The sequence below is a fragment of the Panicum hallii genome, chromosome 6 (assembly GCF_002211085.1).
Source record: "Panicum hallii strain FIL2 chromosome 6, PHallii_v3.1, whole genome shotgun sequence".
Taxonomy (NCBI): Eukaryota; Viridiplantae; Streptophyta; class Magnoliopsida; order Poales; family Poaceae; genus Panicum; species Panicum hallii.
The window spans coordinates 2,891,546-2,913,592 of NC_038047.1; the positions used below are offsets into that span (position 1 = coordinate 2,891,546).

The window sequence follows — 22,047 nt, forward strand, 5'->3', positions numbered from 1 at the left end:
CTGAAATTTTAGAGGCTTTAATGTGTTCGCAAGACTGGATAAGAAATAATTACAAAGGTACTTCTAAAATTTATACAAGTCATACCTATTACTGTTTTTGTTAACAGCATGGTTGCATTATCCATTGTAGATTTCTAATTGTTGTCATTTTTCTACAGATGGTGCTGACCTCAATCAACAAAGCTTTTGGGATTGCTTGCAAGAGATTCAAGAAGGTGTCGAGGTGAGCTGTCATCTATATTTGTTGTGATGATCATCCATATTTGTTTGTGACTCGTGAGCTTTCATCCATAAGAAATAATTACAAACTGAATATAATTCTTACCCTTTTCATGTAGGGACTTATACCGTGACAATGAGGACCGGAGTCTAGAAGATAGAAGATTGGACTTCGGAGAACATCAAGCCTTTTACTTGCTGTTTGCTGCAACTAGAGTTCGTTGAGAGATGCGAGCTGGTGTTGCTTATTTTGCTACTGGACAATTCCCTAGTTATTTTGCTACTGTCAGACCTTTGAAATGTGCATGCTGAATTATTATATATATTACTGGTACAGTATGTGTGCTAAATCGAGTACGGGGCCCCACGGGTATTTTATACCCAAACGGGGATGGGTATGGGAGGATTTTTTACCCGTGATGGGTACGGGGATAGGGATAGGGATGAGTTTAACTTTGTGGGGACGGGTGTGGAGAGTCAAAACCCGATGGGAAATTCCCCATTGACATCCCTAGCCGCGACAGACACAACAGTGACATGCCAATGCCGCACAGCCAACGGCCTGGGTCTTCGCTTTCGCCAGAGCCCATGGATGGACTCCATGCCTCAACATTCGGCCCAAGCCCAGTAAGACGACTAAAATATACACGGCCCAGACTGCCCGGTGCCACCCCACCAATCCCTTTAGTGGGCCCATTTGGTTGTGGAGGCCTCACTCTCACAACCGGAGTCCAGCCAGCAGTTTTTCTTTACAACTCAGAAGGGGAGAAGTTGCAGTATGAGTAGTTTGCATAATGCCTCGATCATAGCTTTGTTACAGCTCTTAATTGTCCCGGGCATGTTTATGAGGTTAGATGATTGGATTAATTGTGAAAACTCAAAACCGACTTGGATACATGAGTAGAAGAAAAGGCATGAGCAAGTACACTACATTCATCTGTTTAAATGCTTCAGAGTATGTTAGAAATTAGAATCAAACTCACAAATAGAGATTGTGATAGAAAGGTCGGACTATCTTCTGTCGAACTGTACCTTCTGTGAGTTTAACTGGAGGGTGCTAGGTTGAACTGAGCCAAGTAGGCAAAGTTGTTACTGTCTTTAGATATACCAGGGACCAAATCACCTGCATGGTTTCCACATTCAAAATAAATCACTCGGTTGCAAGATCAAATGGTCACCGCTAAAAAAACAAGTAGCTTGTGTTATTTGTAATCTACTAATCTACAAAGTTATCTGAATGCAAAAAACAAACAAACCGCGACATATGTTTTTGCACAACACAGCTAAACAAATCGAACACCGGGCTCAAACCGCATATGCAGTAGACACCAAAGAAACTCATCAGCACTGATCAGGTCCAATAATAATAACACAAGAAACAAAGCATGGTCATCCATCTCTAAAGATACATTCTTACATGTTGCATTACACCTGGCCTACTGTGATCAAACATCGAACAGCTAGGCCCTGCAATAATCCAAGAAACAAAGCATGGTTCATCTAAAGGTAAGATAAAATTATTACACATCACACCTATTAGGATAACTCATCAGCATGCATGGCACCGCCTGCAGTGCTCCACAACAGTCAGCTTAACTGTAGACGGAACTTTATCCTCGACGTATGTTCTAATAGCCGCAGCGCCTTCTACGGGCTTCCATGAGAAAACCCTTACTCATGGGTGCGCACCTGCCGCCAGACATTCCAGTATCACACTTGGGATCACCATAAGTGGTGTCCAGTGTAAGGCAATCAAGTGACTTCGCGTTCTTGAGAATATAGCATGTTAGCTCAACCAAGCTCTTAGCAGAGCTGAAACCTTTGATCTTCACACTCTTGAGGCGCTGTTCGGGTATCTGCCTCAGCTGTGATGATGAGCCTCCAAAAATAGATACATGATGATCCATACTTTCCTGACCTACCTGAGGGCAGAAGACATCATAAAATAGAATTAAAAATGGTTCCAACAAAGTGGCCAGATACTTTGCAGAACGGAATGAACAATGCCTTACATCCAACAACCAAGTCTCCAAGGAAGGAGAGCCATCAAGAAAAGATACAAGAGAAAAATAATCATAGGATGGGCAACATTTCAGAGTAATAGCCAGGCGCTTGAGGAAAAGGAATTTCGTAGGCAGCATTGGTGTATTGACCCTCTGCAAGATAAAGATGTCTCAGATTAATTATACAAAAGGTATGACTACTGTGATATGCATCTATCCCCTGGTCTACAAGAACTAAAGTTTTAGGATGAGTATACCTCACGATGCGAACGAATGGAAAGAGTTTCAAGGTTCGGCATATTGGATGGCAATTCCGTGCGGGCATAACAGACGAGGCCTGCACGGCTCATGCACAGATTCTTCACTTGCATTGTTTCTCCAAGTGAGACTTCGACCCTCTCTCCTATAAGGATAAAACTGAAGAGATTTCGAGCTTTGCTCTCTATCACTCGCAGCTTCCAGCAATAAGAAACCTTGAGGCAGTGGAGCTGCAGCAGCACGCAAGGTATCTTCAGGCACATTATCTCCTGGCATTCACTGAGGTCTAACTGCTTCAAAGCAGGAGAGTTAGAAAGAAAGTACTCTAACTCATCCCCCAAAATACGCACAGAACGCAGGCACAGACTTGCTAGCTTTCTCAAGGGACCAAGTTCAGCTGTGGGATGGAAAGCACACAAAGAAAGTTGCAGACACTGAATAGAGTTCCGAACCCCATCAGATAAAAGCGTTCATGGGACATTGTACTTCATATTGTCTCTATGACATAGCTTAAGGGTGAGTTTTTCAATCCCTGGTGTGACAGCAATCTGAAGCCATCTGTCGAGAACTCGAGATAATGGCATGCGTCAAAAATACCATATAAGTCAAGCACGAATATCTTTATGCCGATGCCTGAATGGTTCCTCAGGATGTTATCAATTCTGCAGCTGAAACTCTCTTGAGGTGCTTTTGCATTTGAGCCAAGGATATGCCTATTCAAGGTGAGAATGGGACGGCATCTCCAGGAATGTAAAAAGGTGCGAGGCGAGCAAGCAGCATGGGCTGCATCACGAAGTGGCAATAGGGAATGTATATGGTGCAAGATGTCCTGCGTGCACACACATGGGATAAAAATTGAAGATTGGGATTGTAAACCCAAAGGTTAACATATCAAAGCAAAAGAGCAGAACAACATGGCAGTGATATTCTACCCTAGGTCATTCTCCTCCTGAGTGTACATGGTGCATTGCATTACATAGGCACATATTGCAGTGGAATGTAAACATGGTGATAAATTGGCCATTGCATAGAAGTTTTTCCCCATTAATGTTACTTTTGGCTTTCTAAGAGGAAAAACGAGTTGCTAATGGCCAGCACTGACTAAATACTACGAAATTTAATCCTACTTGCATTTTTTTTCACAAACAACTTGCAATTTTACTATTTGGCTAGTGCTACTGGCTAGCACTAGTTTGTTCAAAGTGTAATTGTAACTAAGATTTAATAGATAAAATAATAAAAATACCAAATACTTTGTTTACGAAACCATCATGAAATGGCATTCTATTTAATTCAACATTTGCAACTATTTAGGTAGCACAATAACAAACATAATTCTCTAACTTGAATCGTTAACCCAGTTGAAAGATTGGTTCAGTTTTATTTTATTTTCTAGAATGATGATGCCAATCAGTGATAACAGGACCTGCTTGGTTTTACAGCACAGCACTTCACATAAGACTAAAGCAAACTCACTCATACTGAGCTATCAAGAATTGTCTTTTTTTTTATTATTCTGAAATGAACAAGCAAACTTGACAAACTGCTCATTTTCCTGTTCCAACCACACATACTTGGGATGTCTCCCGATTGCTTGTATTGGAGATCAAAAGTTGCAGGTAGCGGGACTTTGGGGGAAAACGGAACTAAATGGCGCCTGCCAAGCCTTATGGCCATTGGTCAACCTAAAAAGCAATCATCTTATCACATGGTACCTTCCTGTGAAGTAAAGACAGTCCTAAATTTTAGGAAAGTGCATCAGTACTAAGGTGTCTGTAATTTTACAAACTCTAAGGTTGTAGACATGCTGAAAATGCATTTACAGGGCGAAGGTCATTGAAATCTCAACACGCTTAAGAGCAAGCACTACATTACTGCTTTTTAAAGGTTATGGCGGAGCTGCTACTGTAACTGTTATCTCCCGAATGCTTAGCAAAATCGTAGTCACATATCCCCAGAGTATGCTAAGTGAAGAGCTCACAGTTCACGAATGACTAAATGCGGAGACCCCATGTTAAAATTTTGCTTTAATTGGACATTCTACATCTCTATTAGACATTTAGGGTAAACCATATCAAACAGCATCAAAAGTCCTATGCCTCATATAATTCATAAACATACTCAGACTCTAGATAATAGGAGTTGTGACATAAAAAAGAATGGAATGCATGTCGATTGGAGAGGTTGAGGTATTTTTGAAGAGGTAAACCTTATAATAGTAAAAGTGTATGGCGTTGACCTGGACTAGGATGGCATGTAATAGCTGTGGAAGATACTAAGAAGTTGCACAGTAAGGGTTCCGGTAACGACAAGCAACACAGTGGTAGATCTTCTGCACAATAATTACAGCAAAAGAAGAACAAGCCACGACAAATTCGAGAGAAATTAAGCTAACTCTAGGAAATCTAGAGCAGAGCGTGTCGCCGCTCCCGAACCGGGCCATGGCGCCGCCGTAGGGGTCCAGGATGACGTACCCGCCCTCGCGCGGCCCCGTCGAGAGGTGCCGGACGACGCCCGCCACGGCGCGGCGCGGGATCGGTGACCGGACGTAGTCGGACTTGCCCTTGGAGTACTGCTTGGATCCGAGCCCCCGGTTCGGGAGGTCGGCCGCCGTGGCGAGGCCGGCGAACTGCGCGGTCGCGTCGAGCCAGCTCGTCTCGGCTAGCTCCGACGCGGTCAACCGTATCTCGGGGAAGCTCCGGCGCAGCGGGGACATTGCGCGGCGCTTTGGTGCCAACACCTGGCCTGTGAACGAGACGGAGACGACGTTGCCGTCCGAGAACACGTCGTCGCCCATCTCGCGCCGGTCGAGGACCCCGCCGCTCGCGTCGACGAGGGCGGCGTCCAGCACGTTGTCGGCGGCGAGCCCGTGCTTCCGCGCCAGGAGCCCGAACCCGCCGCCGGAGATGGTGCCTCCCAGCCCGACGGTCGAGCAGGACCCGGCGGGGAACGCCAGGGACCGGCTGGACCGGCCCACGGCGTGGTAGAGCTCGCCCAGGGTCGCGCCGGCCTCGGCCCCGGCCGACGCGGACCCGGTTCAGCCTCGCGAGGTCGATCACCGCGAAGGGGACGTGGTTCTCCGTGGTGTAGGAGAGCCCCTCGTAGCTGTTGCCGCCGCTGCGCACGCGGACGGCCGGCCAGCGCGGCGCCGCGCGCGCAGAGCACGGCGGCGCGGAGGCCGTCCCTGGATCCCGGGAGCACCACGGCGACCGGCCTGCCGACGCCCGGGAGCGTGAAGCGGAGGTTGCTGATGGAGGAGTTGAGGAGCGCGGCGTAGCTCGGGGACGTCGGGAGGGAGAAGTTCGTGACGCCATGGAGTGACCGGAAGAGGCAAGCAAGGAGAGCGGCAATGGAGATCCTGGAACGAAGGTGATGAGGGAGCAGGAGAGTGACTGAGCGAGAGTGATATCCAAAATGAAAAGAAGACGTACGTGTGAGCATGGTCGTCAACGAAGACTTGACTTCAGTATTGGAATCGTCCAGCTCGTGGCGTGGAGGTCTCCAGGAGGTCGCCCTCAGGAAAGTGGGGGCTCCGCTCGTCGATTCGAGTGGTGGCAGTTCGTTCTCTGAAGTCTGAACCCGTAATGTGTGTCTGCGTATTCCATGGGAGTTCAGAAAAAAAAAGTTCTGATTTCTGTAGGAGTTCAAGTTCTGATTTGTGCATCCAACATGTCCATTTGCCATGTTATTAGGTCATTTCGGAACTATGATTATCGGTCAGATTTTGTTTTTGGAAAAGTACATTAGATTTTTCCCCCCATTTTGGTTTTGAGATGAAAGAAAAGAGGAGTGAGTTTGCTGAGCCCATCGTCCACAAAGAGTTATTTTTGGTGTTATTAAAGGGAGATTCCTCCTAAATTAGCATTGATTTTATTTTTTCTCAGGCTGATGGCACTTCTCTTAATTTTTTTTGCAGCATCTTTTTTTTTCTGGCTGATGACACTTGGTTTATCTCAGTAGTAATTCGCCACTAGTAAGATTGTTTGCCTCAAGTTATTAATTATTTTTTAAAATACATCAAGTTATACGATTTTCATGTGGGAAACGTATTAAGGGCGCAGGAGCCTGCTAGCACATAAATCTTTCGTGTGCCAGAAAAGCAGACACACAAGAACTTCAACAATTCTCTGAATCTTGCAGACCATAATAACCGCTATAAAAAAGCAAAAGATCCATTCATTATTTTATTGCTAGTAATAAATACATGAAAATTTTGACGCTCTCTCCCCCGACCCTAATGCGAAGGAGGAATGCTCTGCGCATTGTTGAACACATTCAAGGGATCAATCTTGGACTTCGCCCTAACCAACCGGTCGAAGTTGTGGAGGAAGTAGCGCTGCCCCCACGACGCCGCGTGGCTCACCGAGCTAAAGGACAATGGCCCGCCGGTCTCCGTCGTCCAGTTGTTGGTGCCCAGATCCAGGTCCACGTAGTTGACGTACGCGCCTCTAGGGTTCTTGGACACGAAGGGCGCCATGAACTCGTAGAACGACCGGAGCCACCCCATGTACTCCCCCGAGCGGTCGTTCTCTGACGCCCGCCAGTCTATCGCGTACTGGGCGCTGTAGAGGAACCCGGCGCGGTGGGGGAAGGGCGTCTCGCTGCTCCCGATCCGCGCCATGGCGGCGCCGTAGGGGTTGAGCTGGATGGACCCCTCCGTCGGCGCGGCGGTCATGTACCGGGCGACCTTGACCATGTCCTGCTCCGAGATGGGCGCCTGCACGTAGTCGGACTTCCTCTTGGCGTACTCCCCCACCCCGATCTGCCGGCTGGTGAGGTCGGCGACCGAGAAGAGGCCGGCGAACTTGGCCGCCGACTCGACCCAGCTCACCTCCGAGAGCTCCGACTCCGCGAGGCGCAGCTCCGGGTAGGCCTTGTTCAGCACTGACAGGGCCAGGTGCTTGGGGCCAAGGACCTGGCCGGTGAATGACATGGTGAGGTTGCCGCCGTTCGTGGACTTCGGCTTGAAGTATATCCTCGTCGAGATGTAGAACTCGTCGGGCAGGTGGGGCCCGACGTACTGCCACTTGTGGATCAGCCCGGCGATGAGGTCGGCCGGGCCGCGCCGGTCGATGTCGAACACGGTGATGGTGCCGGGAACCGGGACGAGCCGGAGCTTCCACGCGTACACCACGCCCCAGCTCCCGCCGCCGCCGCCGCGGATGGCCCAGAACACGTCGGCGTCCATGGTGGCGCGGGTGAGGGCTCGGCCGCTGGGGTCGATCAAGGTCGCGTCCAGGACGTTGTCGACGGCGAGCCCGAACTTCCTCGACAGCAGCCCGAAGCCGCCGCCGGAGACGAAGCCCCCGAGGCCGATGGTCGAGCACGTCCCGCCGGGGAACGCGAGGGTCCGGTTGGACTGCCCCACCGCGTGATAGAGCTGTCCCAGGGTGGCGCCGGACTCCGCCCAGACCGTGGCCGAGGCCGGGTCGACGCGGACCTGGTTCAGGTTGGCGAGGTCGATGACCACGAAGGGGACGTGGTTCTCCGAGGTGTAGGAGAGGCCCTCGTAGCTGTGGCCGCCGCTGCGGACGCGGATCGCCAGCGAGCTGCTGCGCGCGCAGAGGACGGCGCGCTGGAGCTCCCGCTGGGACGCCGGGAGCACGATGGCGGCCGGCTTGCCGACGCTGGGGACGTCGAAGCGGAGGTAACGGAGGGAGGAGTCGAGGATAGGCTTGAAGCTCTTGGACGCCGGGAGGGAGAAGTTCGTCACGCCGTTGGAGACGAGGCAGGAGGCGATGTCGTGCGCTGGCACCGGCGGGTGAGCTCCAGCGCCTGCCGCCGCTGCGGTTGCAACGAGGCACAGCGCAAGGGCTGCGGCGGCGGCTGCTACGGTGTGTATCGCCATTGCAGATACCAGAGAGGGGTGGAGCACAGAAGATGGTGGATACATGGATGTGTATTTGTAATGGCTTGGTGTGTGAAGAAATCTGTACGTGTTGGGATTTAGAGGTCGTTAATGCTCATTAGTCTTGGCTTACGTTTCCCAGCTCAAAGATTCGCAGGAAAGGTAGCAGATATTCAAGTTCTAGCTGTTAGCCGGAATGCATTCAAGTTGGTGAATTGATGCCTGTGGTGAAATTTTACCAAAACGTTTCCAGCAACCACTGAGTTTATGCAGTTAGATAAATGTTTGCCTAAGAAAAGAAGAAATTACATGTGAGCATCATGTCTAGGTGGCTTTATTTTATTTATACCAAAAATCCATCGTATCATGTCCAGGTGGCATTGTAAGTATCTATAATTTGAGGTGTTCTTGCAAGATGTTCCCCACGCAAATTTCTATAATCTTGGACGTTACTACTAGACATTACACGGTACGTGGGATCCATATGTTGACAGAATCTTGGTACCGAATCTCCAAGTAGCGTGTACACACTCATACATATCTAAGACCATGACGTATGTGGTACACAGAGTGACGTGGATCCCTCGTACATTTCTCTAAACTTTCGCACTTCTTCGCATGCTTTATATTATTCTTTCCTCCCTGTTCACACTTCTTTGTTCCAGTTCGAGTTTACATCCCGATTTTCCGGCTCGATGATGGTGGCGAATAGGGCAAACGAGCGAGTGGGTTGCGGAGCTTGCTGGCAAAGTGGGCAAGGAGCTCGATCACAACATGGCGAGCTCTATCAGCCATGATGCACGGAGGTACCTGTGTACGAGGGCAAGTTTGACGTGAGTGTGCCACGTGTGGTGCTACGGATCTCGGCAACACACTGAAGAGTAAAGAGTTAGGCTTAGCTATTTTTTTCTTTTACTTTTTGCCCACAATGCGCTTATAATAAAGTTTTTAAAATAGTTAATAAATAAATTGACTTCTAAAATATTTATCCTGCGACGTTATTTAAATATCTATTTGAAAAAGTTTTAGAAAAGTTCTATTGTTTTTCTTATAAGAGTTTTGGGGACTGTGGGGAGAAATGTGGGTTTTGGGGTGTGACGGGGAACATATTTTTTCCCGTAAAATACAGAACGAAATACAGCACGGAGCTATATAATGTGTTTTTTTTGGTAGAAATATGTTGTCCGCTAGCTAGCCAAAGCCAATTAGCGGGCTGTCGCTTCAAGTAAAACGAGATAGAGTGCAAGGGCTGCTGCAGCTGCTATTGTGTGCATCATCATAACAGATTAATGGATCGGAGCAGGACTGCAGCAGCTGGATGCATGGAGAAATCTGTGTTCCCAGATTGAGTTCGTTAATGCTAAGAAATTGTGGCTTACGTATCCATGCCAAAGTTTCACAGGAGATATATAATATCCAATTTGTATCTGTTAGCCAGAATATATTCAAGTTGTAAAATTTTTGTCTTGTGAAACTTCACCAAAACGTTTCCAAGCATCACTGAATTTATTAGCATACCGTTAATATGAGACTTGGAATTCTCTCCCCCGCGTTGCTCCTCCAAGGGGGCGGCTCGGGGGAAAACCGCTCCCCCGAGCGCCGCCGTCCCCCACCTCTGCTCCCTCGTCTCGCCGCTGCCCAAGCTGCCACTGGAAGCCTGAGCGGCCGCAAGGAAGGCGGCGGCGGGGCTCCACCTCCCCTCCTTTCTCTCCTTTCCTCCCCCTCACCCTCTCTTGGTGGCTGGCCCGTCCATGGCGTCGACGGCTTTTCCCGACGACCCACGGCCGGATCCGCCTCGCACTTGGCCGGATCCGCGCCCTCCACCGCCGGATTTGCTCTCCCAGAGCCTATGCGCGGCGGGGCACAGCCTGGCGCGGCGGCGGCGCCTGCGGCCGGCTCACGGTGGGGTACCGCTGCAACAGCCCTTGCGGCCTTTACGGTGGCGTCCACGGCTTGGGTGGCCGAAGGGGCGCAGCTGTGGTGGCTCCCATAGCTACATGCGCCAGGGGCGCGTCGGGGGTGGCGCCCACCCAACGTGGTGGGGCGCGGCTTGGCGGCACTGCGACGTGTAGGGCCCGGCGTCGGTGGTCCCGTGGCCTGCGCACGGCCTCTGGTGGTGGCGTGCTCGATGGGGACGCCCGTGTTGTGCACGGTGGCGCTGGGTGACGACTGGGACGCCCGTTTTGGTCACCTGCACCACTCTTGCCGCGGTCAGGTCTGCTGTCGTTCCCTCGAGGATTGGTCGAGGTGCTGGCGAAAGCTTGGACGGCGACGTTCGCGGATGACGCTACCTCTTTGGAGGCGTCCTTTGCACCTCTCCGCCTCTCCGTGCTAGATGTTGCGGGTGAAAATCTAACCCATCTTGGGCTGGTGTCGGCGGCGTCTTCGGCGACGTAACCAGAAGGCGATGTTAGGCAAATCTGGATGGCAATGACGGCCATCGACAGGGTGTGCTATCTCTTCTCTTCCTTTCTTCCTCCTTTGAAGAAAAAATATTACTCGTGTTGGTGTGGCTCGCGTCGAAGATCCAATCCGACCAGGTAGGGTGTGCAGAGGCTTTGGTCAACAACCCAATTCAACCGGACAGAGTGAGTTGAGGTCTAGGTTGATGTCCCAATCCGATTCGTTTCCAAAAAAAAAAGACTTGTAAAGAACCATGATAGAGGAGGTAGATGAATGTTTGCCTTAAAATAGAGAAGAAATTACATTTGAATATCATGTCTCGGTAGCCTTATTTTGTTTATACCAATCGATCCATATCATGTCTAGGCGGTCTGTGTAAATATTCACAATTTGAAGCGTTACTCCTCGATATTTCCATGTAAATATTCACAATCTTAGACGTTACTACTAGACATTCCACGCTACGTGGGGTTCGTATGTCGATGGATAACCTAAGGTTCAATCCAGTGTCGGGATAAGCCTAATTCTGAGTGGAGTTTGGGGCTAATGACGAATAATATTATGATAAAAGGTATCTTCTTCATGAGCTTTTGGGTCTCTAGAACTGTCATATCCTGGTAGGGATCATATTCCCAACTTGCGAAACAACCTTGACAAGGCGTGGTGGAGTCTTGACTAGGATCTTCTCGGGAGAGATGTTCCGTATTACTACGATTGATGATAGTTCTTGAACCATTACAATACTTACGGCGATGCCTTGTCCATATAAATATGCATGGAGCGACGCCTTGGAGGACATGTCGAAGATCAAGGTCTTAGTCAGAAGCTCTCAGTTTTTTAGAAAGAACAGAAGCTCTTATTTTCGTCATCATGTCTAGTTGTTGATTATGCTCTTTGTAATAGGATGATACTTTTCAATCCAGATCAGCAACATCGACCCTACCGAACAGGACTACTACCGACTAGGGAGGAACATCTATGAATGAGTGTGCTCTTGTCTTTTCCCTGCATTACCCTACTACTGATTGTGATGTCCATCAGCAGAGCATCTGACGTTGATCTCGTTTTCAAATCCTCGACGGATGTGACCAACCTAATAATGATCAGGCATGAAAGGGTTCTAAAGTCGCCGTAAGCTATACGGTTCTAACACGCATTCATTTTCTTGATAGATGCTGACCGACTGGTCATGAACATTGTAAAGCGTTGCCCATGAATTAAATCTTTGCTGTATCTTGAACAATACTGTACTTGATTATTTCTTTCAGAAACGCCTGAACTGGAGCACCTCCGATCCCCTGAACCTAATCACGGACCAGACCAATGCCAACGGACATCCAACTCAGTATAGTAACGCTACCAAGGCACAGTGTGGCCCGATTTGGCACCATAGCTGTCACTCAGAGATCCAATCAGCGAAGCTTGGGGGAACAAGACTGAGCACCTTAACAACACAAGAACTGCATCGGTCTATGAGTCTTGGAGACCAAAATGTTACGCCTCCAAACAGTAAATCATCCATTCATTTACCGTTGGTAGTTACATGCCATTATAGATTTATTTAGTGCTCTCTATCATAACGTAGAGGAGGAATGCTTTGTGCGTTGTTGAACACATTTTCAGGGTCGACCTTAGACTTGGCCCGAACCAGCCGGTCAAAGTTCGTGAAGAAATAGCGCTCGCCCCATGATGCCGCGCGGGCCACGGACTTACTGGACGCTCCGCCGGTCGCGTTCGCCCAATCGTTGGTTCCCAAGTCGAGGTCCAAGTAGTTGACGTACGCGCCTCTAGGGTTCTTGGACACGAAGGGCGCCATGAACCCGTAGAACGACCGGAGCCATCCGATGTGCTCTTCCGCACGGTCGAGATCCGACGCGTTCCAGGAGACGGCGTACTGGATGCTGTACAGGTACCCAGCTCGGTGAGGGAAAGGTGTCGCGGCGCTCCCTATCCGCGCCATGGCCCCGCCGTAGGGGTCCAGCTGGATCGACCCCTGCGGCCCGGTCGACATGCGTTGGAGGATCTTGATCGTGCCTTGCATGGAGATTGGTGCCTGCACGTAGTCGGACTTCCTCTTGGCGTATTCCCCCACCCCGATCTGCCGGCTGGTGAGGTCGGCGACCGAGCTGAGGCCGGCGAACTTCACCGCCGACTCGAGCCAGCTCACCTCGGACAGCTCCGACTCGGCGAGGCCCAGCTCGGGGAAGGTCTGATTCAGCACTGACATGGCGAGATGCTTTGGCCCAAGAACTTGGCCAGTGAATGACATGGAGAGGTTACCATTCGATGACCTCGTCGGAATGTACGTCGAGAGGTAGAACTCGTCAGGAAGACTGGGCCCGACGTACTGCCACCGGTGCATCAAGCCGGCGATGAGCTCGACCGGACCGGTCCGGCTGACGCTGAACACGGTGATGTTGTCCGGCACGGGAACGAGCCGGAGCTTCCACGCGTACACCACGCCCCAGCTCCCGCCGCCGCCGCCCCGGATGGCCCAGAACACGTCGTCGTCCATGGTCTCACGGGTCAGCGTGTTGCCGCTCGGGTCGATGAGGACGGCGTCCAGGACGTTGTCGGCGGCGAGCCCGTGCTTCCTCGATAGCAGGCCGAACCCGCCGCCGGCGGCGTGCCCGCCCACGCCGATCGTCGCGCACGACCCGGCCGAGAGCGCGAGGTTCCGGCTCGACAGCCCCACCGCGCGGTACACCTCGCCGAGCGTCGCGCCGGACTCGGCCCAGGCCGTGGCGGAGCCCGGGTCGACGCGGACGCGGTTCAGGTTGGCGAGGTCGATCACCGCGAAGGGGACGCGGTTCTCCGTGGTGTACGAGAGGCCCTCGTAGCTGTGGCCGCCGCTGCGCACGCGGATCGCCAGCGAGGCGCCGCGCGCGCACAGGACGGCGCGCCGGAGGTCGCGCTTGGAGGCCGGGAGGATGACGGCGGCCGGCTTGCCGACGCCCGGGAGCTCGAAGCGGAGGTTCCTGATGGAGGAGTCGAGGAGCGGCGTGTAGCTCGGGGACGACGGGAGGGAGAAGTTGCTGACGCCGTTGGAGAGGAGGCAGGAGGAGATGTCGTTGGTTTGTGGTGGTGGCGGCGGCGGCGGCGGCTGAGCACCGGCGCATGTGGCGGCAGCTGCAAAGAGACAGAGAGCAAGAGCTGCTGCCATGGTGTGCATCGCCATGGCGGATGCCGGATGGATGCTACTGGAGATGGATACATGGCTGTATATATAATATCTCTGATGATCGTGTGTGTGAAGAAATTTGTTGCCCATGATGCATCGTTGTCGACGTTAAATAGTTGTCTTGACATCCAAGGTGCATAACTGTTCACCGGAATGGATGGAAGTCAGCAGAAGCTCCCAAGGTGCCATTTTTGACTGCTGAATTCATGAGTGTGCTTAGGGATGAAGTTATATGTATTTTAGTTCATTGGATTGATCCAAAAACTTGATAAAATGAATTAGGATGGTATTGTACGTAATTAGTTTAGGAGGAGAAATAAACTAGGATAACATATCATCATAATTATTTAGTTGACCCATAAAATACCATTAGGTGTCCACTTGCATCTCTAAGTGTGCTTCGGAACGATGCGAGACTTGTCAAGAACCACGGAAGAAGGGTAGTAGATACTAGATAAATGGTGGCCAAAGAAGAAAAATCTAGGCGACCTTGTGTAAAGATCAACAAAGAAAATAAAATCTTTGGTTTCAAACTCCTCCGGTTTATGCGTCGTCGTCGCGTACTAAGACTTGTTCCACAATCAAGCTAGGGCTAGCTGTGCCAGACCTGAAAACAACTTGGCGAATGCCAATCTGTTCTTCTAATTACGCGCTGGTACAATTGAAGTATAATTAAAGTACAGACTGGTACTCCATCCCTCTCAAATTATATGTTGCTTTATTTGATTTTTAGACACATATTTTTTTCTATGCAACCAACTACACACCAAAATATACAATGTCTATATATATAAATAAATACTACGTATCTACAATATCATCTTGTGTTTTAATATTTTACTGTGCTCAATCTCAACCTATCATACGGTGATTTTTTGTTTGGGAATGCTGCATGAAACACAAACACTTGTACTTACCATCATATTTAAGTTTAACGTGAAATATACTGCTTTACCATTGATCCAGGAAGAATATACTGATGCTTATTTGTAGCACCAGAAAAGCTGAGCGAATATACTACTACTAATCATGCTTGGTCCAGCTAGCCAATCCAAAAGCTCACGATCGTTATCCACAAGAACACTAACACCGCCCAGATGCCAGACCTTGGTCACTTCACCGATACCCTACAACACCCTCTCGTTTTCTCCTACGTCTAGCGTTCGCAGCCCAAACCACCTTTCTCCAACAAAGAAATGCAACTCGCCCTCCCCGGACGGCACCGTGAAAGCAACACGGCACCTGCATTTGTTTGTACGTTTGTATCTGCATGCATGCTTTGCTCTAGCCGTCGTACGCGGCCCCGTTGGATATGACCTCGGGCGAGATGCCACGTGGACTGCTCCTAGCCACGCCTGGGGCTCTTAGCGGCGGGATGCTCTGCGCGTTGCGGAACACGTTGTCGGGGTCGATCGTCGTCTTCGCGCGGACGAGCCGGTCGTAGTTCCCCAGGAAGTACCTCTCGCCCCATGCCCGTGCCGCCTCGACTTCCGGGTTGGGGACCTGGCCGGTGCTGTCGGGTCGGCGGTCGGACCAGTTGTTGGTGCCGAGATCAAGGTCCATGTAGTTTATGTACGCGGTTCGCGGGTTCTTGGGCACATAGGCTCCCATGGCGTCGTAGAATCGCCGCAACCAATCCATGTACTCATCTTTGTGGCCATCTTCATCAGCCGTCCATTCAATGAGGTACTGGACGCCATGGATGTTGCCTTTGCGATGCGGGAATGGTAGATCGCCGGACCCAACCCGATCCATGGCCCCACCGTACGGGTCCAAGATGACGTATGCCTTGGGCTGCTTGGACAAGAGGTCGACGGCTCTGATCAGTTGATCCAAGGCCATTGGACGGCGCACGTAGTCCGACTTGGCCTTGAAGTAGTTCTTCTTGTGGAGCACCCGGTCCGCGAGATCCGAGACCGCGCTCCCTTCGGGCAGACCCGAGAAAAACACCACGGATTCGATCCAGCTCATCTCTCTCGGGTTCAGGTCCGATAGACCGATCTCGGGGAACTTTGCCGTCAGTATCTGTAGCGCTTCCTGGCTGGGCCCGAGGTAGAGCCCTTTGAACGTGACGGAGATGCCGGCGCTCCGGTTGGACTCCGGCAAGCCGGCGCCGACGAACGCCGAGACGTAGAACTCGTCGGGCAGCCACGGCGCGACGTGCTGCCACGTCGAGACGAGCCGGGCCACCGACTCGACGGAGCCCGGGCGGTTGACGACGAACGCGGTGACGCGCTCGGGCACGGGGCTGAGCTGGACGCGCCACGCGTAGACGGCGCCCCAGGTGCCGCCGCCGCCGCCGCGGATGGCCCAGAACACGTCCTCGCCCATGCCGCCGCGGTCCAGGACGCGACCCTCGGCGTCGACCAGCACGGCGTCCACCACGTTGTCGCCCGCGAGCCCGTACTTGCGGGACAGCAGGCCGAACCCGCCGCCGGCGATGTGGCCCCCGGAGCCGACCGTCGGGCACGACCCCGCCGAGAACGCGAGCGCCGGGCTCGCCCCGGCCACAGCGTGGTACACCTGGCCCAGCGTCGCGCCGGCCTCCACCCACGCCGTGCCGCCGCCGCCGCGGGAGGCGTCGACGCGGACGCGGTCGAGCGCGGCGAGGTCGACGACCGCGAACGCGCTCCGGTCCTCCGTGGTGTAGGAGAGGCCCTCGTAGCTGTGGCCCCCGCTTCGGAGGCGCACCACGAGCCCCGCCGCCCGCGCGCACCGCACGGCGGCGCGGAGCCCCTCGAGCGACGCCGGGGCGACGACGGCGGCGGGCTTGGGCGCGCCGGCGCCCGCGAAGCGGAGGTTCTGGATGGAGGCGCGCAGCGCGGCGCCGTAGCCGGGGGACCCGCGCGTCGTCACGTTCCGCACGCCGGCCGCCGCCAGGCACGCCGTGAAGCTCGCCCCGTCGTCGCCGCCTGCTTGCACGGCGAAGAGGCGGAGCACGAGGGAGAAGAGGGCGAGGGCGGCCATGGTGACGGGAGGAAGCTAGGTAGCGACGATCGAGGTCGCTGGGGACCGCCGGAGTGTGGAAGTGATCAGGTGACGAGGCGCGCGCGTGGGGTTTTATGCACGTCACGAGTGATCACTGAGGTTTTTGGTGGCACGCGATCGAGTTGTTGGTTTCATCGAGGTGGTGATGAGGTCGGAGAGAGTGACGGCTGATTAGGAGCATTAACAAAGTGATTAACCGAGGTGTTCCGGTAGCTCGTCGCGATTAATCTGGGGGGCCGGCCGGCCGGAGCAAGACGACGGCGCGCGTACGCATGAGCGTGCTCGCATTCTATGGCTGCTACAGCTGGTCACCTGGCTAGAGCTAAGACAAGCATAAAAAGACAACTGGTCATCTTGGCGAGACAAGGTCGACGAGGGAGAGACCGAGAGAGATGGGGGCGAAACGGTGGGTGTCGGCGGGGTTTTCCGCTTGGTTTCCAGGGCGGCGCTGCGCCGGCGGTCGGATAACTCTCCGCAGGCCGTCGGTCGCCTTCTTTTTCCCTAAGCCGGCCGGCCACAAGCCAATCACTTGCCGCTCACCCCGTTCCTCTTGTGTTTTTGTTTTGTTTGCTCTGTAACGAGCAGCTTAATTAGGTTATTACTTGCTTAGAGCAGGCAGTCGCCGGACGTTGATTAAGTAATTGCCAACATCCACATTTGTTTCCATTAGGCCAATTATTCCAATGATAAAGTTCATTCTGATGTTTCAAAAAGTATCATATCAACAAATAACAATTGATTGATGGTTAAGACCACGCTCTTACAATGCATATTTTTCAGCCTGCATATTTCATATGCGCTCATTCATTTATTAATTGCAAGGCACATTTTGTAACATATTAGAAACCGTGTACATGGAGTTTCAAACTCCATCTGCATGAAACTTCTTCCATCTCTCTTGTTTAAAGTTTTATCCTGTCATCTAAATTATTCACAGTAGATATTAATGACACTTCTATTAGAGCATCTCCAAGAGACTTTTATATCTTTCCTAGTTTACAAGAATAGAGATTTTGGTAAAAAAAAACTCTCCAGCAGACTCTTCAATTGGATATCTAAATATAGACCTCCTCTATTTCAGATTTCTCGCTAGCTAGAGATGGAGAGCGAGAATAACTCTCTAGACTATGCACATAAAAAAAACTGTTGGAAAATAAAAAAATATAGAAAATAATTTTTACTCAAACGACTCTCTAAATGATGATTTAGAGAGTAGATTTTAGAAAGGCTTTTGAGATTGGCCTTTAGATGATCCATCAGTGAGCGTTCTCGCCGGCATGGAAAGTGTCATTTTGGGAACTGCCAATTTCTACGACACCCACTTGCATTAGGGAAAAAAATCAGCTCATCCTTGCCCGTCTTCTCACCGTCGTATACGCATTGTTATCTGCCGGTATTTGTTTAAACTTTTGCTACTAGATAGATGATCCCGAGTGCACAAATGCAAAACACCGGAATCCCTTTTTCTAAAAAACCTCTTCCCGTTGTGGGCCGCGGGCCCAACGGTTTCACCTGCGTTTACGGGCTCTTTGGTGAGACTTAAAGCGGGCGGGCGGCCCAGAAGCCGAACTCGGACAGGAGTCTTGGAGAGCAAGTTGATCGGCGCGGCTACTGCAATTGGAAGGGTCACGGTGGAAACCTCCGGCTCTTTATTACCCTCCAGACGTCCCCCGTTCCGTTTGAACCCCACCACCCACGCCTTCCTTCTCCTCCAGCTCGTGTGCTCGTCTCGCCTCCCGCCGCCGCCGACATGGCGACCCTCCTCCGCCGATCCGCGGTCCCCGCGCGCCAGCTCGCCCGCTTCTCGCGCCACCTCCCCGCCGCGTCGTCCCGCTCCTTCTCCCGCTACTCCCGCGACGACAACAACGCTCGGCATGTGAAACCGCGCTGTCCCCGTCCTCATTCACTCTAATCCGCCGAGATTTTGAGTAGCCCCGGCCGAGCGACAGCTAACGCCCTCTCGCGGCTTCCCCGCTCGCTTTCGCAGGTACGACCCGCCGGCCACGCCGATGAACTGGGGCGTGAGCATCGTCCCGGAGAAGAACGCGTTCGTGGTGGAGAGGTTCGGCAAGTACATCAAGACGCTCGGCGCCGGGATCCACCTGCTCATCCCCGGGGTCGACCGCGTCTCCTACGTGCACTCGCTCAAGGAGGAGGCCATCCCCATCGCCAACCAGTCCGCCATCACCAAGGACAACGTCCTCATACAGATCGACGGCGTCATCTACGTCAAGGTATATAATAAGCGGCCGACTACTCTGCACTGCACACGGCCTTCTCGAACGACCTCGTGGTTCGTTACTAGTATGCATGATTGCTTGGGTGATTCGGGGCTTCCGTATAGATGGATGTGATGCGTTACGGTGAGGGTTTTGGGGAACTGGATTGGCTGGTATAGGCTTGGATTAAGGGTTTAGGTGTGTTTATGGATGGTTGCAGGCTTGTGGTGGTGCGTGAAGGGGGTTTGTCTTGTTAAGACATCGTTGAAATGCCTTTGAAGTTTGGTTCGTACTGGTAGGGACTTATGGATGGGGTTTGTGGTTCGTTTATGGATGGACAATGGTTGGAAAGTTAGTGAGGAGATTTGTAAGGAATTTACATCTTCCAAATGCCAGTGAAAAAGATAAGCTGCTTTCGAGAATCCTTACTAGTTGCACAGCAATGCAAGCAGCTGTACGAAGTGTGTGCATCTTATTTGTGATTTAATATTTTAGTTAGGTAGAGTCTAGTTAAATTCTACTGAAATCAGATGTTTGTCTTGGGACCAATCCAAACTTAAGATTCAAATTGTAAATTTCACTTCTAGCTTGGCTGGTGTGTAGATTCATGTGAAAGCTGTACTATGACGGGTGATTGTTACTCCCAATAGACTGTTCTGCCCTTGTGATGTAAGCTTTGTCGGATGGAAGGTTTGTTCTGTTTTTGGATAGGATAGAAAGCATTTCATTTATCACAGGCCCGGGGTTTCTGAATGCTATGTGAATTTGGATTGTCTATCTATATTTTGAGACTGTCCAGGTGATGTCCTGTCTGTCTCAAGTTCTTTCTGGCTGAACCTCTTTCCCTCTTGCCATTCAAGATTATTAAATATCCTGGCCATTTTAGCTGATCAAATTATACTATGCTGTGGTTGGTGAAGTTTTTATACCAGCACTGGCTTGTAAATGTACCGAGTCATATTTGAATTTGTTGAATTCTGCAGATTGTTGACCCCTACCTTGCTTCCTATGGTGCGGCGAATCCAATTTTTGCAGTCATACAACTTGCACAGACAACAATGAGGAGTGAGCTTGGGAAAATGACATTGGACAAGACCTTTGAGGAGAGAGATGCATTAAACGCGAACATTGTGGTATGCCATCTTATTTCCAATCTCAAGCTGTTTGTTTACTTCCCATACAACCATATCATCGCAAATTGGCACGGTGAAGATCCATATGAGCTATGTACTCGATCAGGGAAGGGTTATGAGGGCATAAGGCCTATATGACCATATCTTCATATTCCAACTGTATTAGAGAACCGTTATGAGGCCCATATATCAGGGAAGGGTGATGTAGAAGAACATATGAAACACATGGAAACCTACATTTTTATGTGCTTAGTGTTCTCTAAATTTTTTTTCTGCAGAGGGCCATCAATGAGGCAGCAACAGATTGGGGCCTGAAGTGTCTCCGTTATGAAATCAGTATGTCATTTTTTCCTTTCATCTTTGAATTATGGAGAGGGCCATCAATTTTTCTACTTATCATGTTTTAAAATTGATGATGCAGAGGACATATCTCCTCCTCATGGTGTTAAGGTGGCTATGGAGATGCAAGTTGAAGCAGAAAGGAAAAAACGTGCCCAAATCCTTGAATCAGAAGGGAAAAAACGTGCCCAAATTCTTGAATCAGAAGGTGATGACCTCACAACCCTTTTCATTTTTAGAATGATATTTATGTGTGGTTCTCATTCTTCCTCTGGAAAAAGGATAATCTGGATACACTCTTAAAATATTCTGTTAGTTTAACCTGCAAATTCATTCCAAATTCTTTTGATGTAACCTGTATGCAAGAGCAAGTTATGACTTTGTTGAAGAACATAATACTGTTAGACAATTTTTTTTTTAAGTTTACCATGTTCTCCTTTTCTTTAGATCAGTTCAGCATGCATCATCCCACAAGAATTTTGCTCACTTCTACCTTTTTTTTGTAAACGATCGTCCTTTCTTTCTTCTGAAAGGGGTTAAAATATTTTGATTATCTGAGCCATGAGGATTTACTTATTTGTTAATGAACACCAGGTGAGGCCGGAGCAGTTCTTGCCTTAGCTGAAGCTTCAGCTCGTGGAATTAGATTGGTTTCAGAGGCTATGACAACTAAAGGCAGTGCTGAGGTATGATGATTTCTTATATTACTACCCTAAGCGCCTATCATTGTATATGAATCAAAATGGTTCCTTGCTCATTTGAATGCTAACAATTTATATCTCACTGTTAGGCTGCGACCCTGAGAGTGGCAGAGCAATACGTCAGAGCCTTCTCTCAAGTGGCCAAAAAGGTGAGATGATGAAGTACCTTCATTTGTTACTGCTGCCTTTCACCCCCCTTGTGTAAATTTCATGGTGCTGACATTTTGCTATCGAATACAGGGCAATACTATTCTGCTTCCAGGTGATGGTGGCAACCCATCATCTTTTGTGGCCACGGCTTTCAAGATCTGCCAGCGACTCCAGGCCAACAGCCCCCAGGTAGAAGAGCTGGAGGAATCAGGGGGAGAGACTGAAACAAGTGAGATGCCACCACCACTCATCCCGGATATAGATCCTGGGAAGAGCTTCTCGCTGCAAAGCGGCAAGAACAAGGCTTGAGTTGTGCTCGAGTGCCCAAGCGAAGTCCCTTTTCTTGTCTCATTGTTCTGCAAACATGGGAGTACGTATCACTGATAACACCAGTAGCATTAGTGTTCTGAGTCAGAGAGTTAGGCATTGGTTTCTGAGTCAGAGAGTTTAGCGACCAGGGAGAAAGATTTTGATTCTGAGTTGAGGTACTTTGGGTTCGTTCTTAATCTGATGGTAGTTTGTAAAAATGCAAGGTTGGGGTTAACGTTAGCAGATGATGGCAATGTTTTCGTTCAACGCTGGTTTTGCTGTGTTCTCCTTTCTCA

The 22,047-nt window shown here is 50.7% G+C and overlaps 5 protein-coding genes and 1 pseudogene across 5 annotated transcripts; 1 reads left to right on the top strand and 5 right to left on the bottom strand.

Annotated features, from left to right (window-relative positions):
- Positions 1 to 1,679: 1,679 nt before the first annotated feature.
- Positions 1,680 to 2,743, bottom strand: LOC112896866. The gene is made up of 4 exons (XM_025964989.1): positions 2,480 to 2,743; positions 2,232 to 2,375; positions 1,909 to 2,141; positions 1,680 to 1,686 (listed from the first exon to the last, which is right to left on the bottom strand). Exons 1-4 carry the CDS (start codon positions 2,741 to 2,743, stop codon positions 1,680 to 1,682), a joined length of 648 nt encoding a protein of 215 aa, XP_025820774.1.
- A 1,932-nt stretch (positions 2,744 to 4,675) lies between these two features.
- LOC112896867 lies at positions 4,676 to 5,921 on the bottom strand (annotated as a pseudogene).
- A 793-nt stretch (positions 5,922 to 6,714) lies between these two features.
- LOC112898408 (reticuline oxidase-like) lies at positions 6,715 to 8,328 on the bottom strand. The gene has a single exon (XM_025966731.1). The coding sequence runs from the start codon at positions 8,326 to 8,328 to the stop codon at positions 6,715 to 6,717; it is 1,614 nt and encodes a 537-aa protein (XP_025822516.1).
- Positions 8,329 to 12,206: 3,878 nt separating this feature from the next.
- On the bottom strand, positions 12,207 to 13,913 carry LOC112897692 (reticuline oxidase-like). The gene has a single exon (XM_025966053.1). It carries the CDS (start codon positions 13,907 to 13,909, stop codon positions 12,293 to 12,295), a length of 1,617 nt encoding a protein of 538 aa, XP_025821838.1. The 5' UTR covers positions 13,910 to 13,913; the 3' UTR covers positions 12,207 to 12,292.
- A 941-nt stretch (positions 13,914 to 14,854) lies between these two features.
- On the bottom strand, positions 14,855 to 16,879 carry LOC112896868 (reticuline oxidase-like). The gene has a single exon (XM_025964990.1). It carries the CDS (start codon positions 16,877 to 16,879, stop codon positions 15,197 to 15,199), a length of 1,683 nt encoding a protein of 560 aa, XP_025820775.1. The 3' UTR covers positions 14,855 to 15,196.
- A 1,719-nt stretch (positions 16,880 to 18,598) lies between these two features.
- On the top strand, positions 18,599 to 22,047 carry LOC112897308 (stomatin-like protein 2, mitochondrial). The gene is made up of 8 exons (XM_025965583.1): positions 18,599 to 18,772; positions 18,888 to 19,134; positions 20,103 to 20,252; positions 20,531 to 20,588; positions 20,674 to 20,799; positions 21,186 to 21,277; positions 21,382 to 21,441; positions 21,533 to 22,047. The coding sequence occupies exons 1-8, from the start codon at positions 18,651 to 18,653 to the stop codon at positions 21,749 to 21,751; spliced, it is 1,074 nt and encodes a 357-aa protein (XP_025821368.1). The 5' UTR covers positions 18,599 to 18,650; the 3' UTR covers positions 21,752 to 22,047.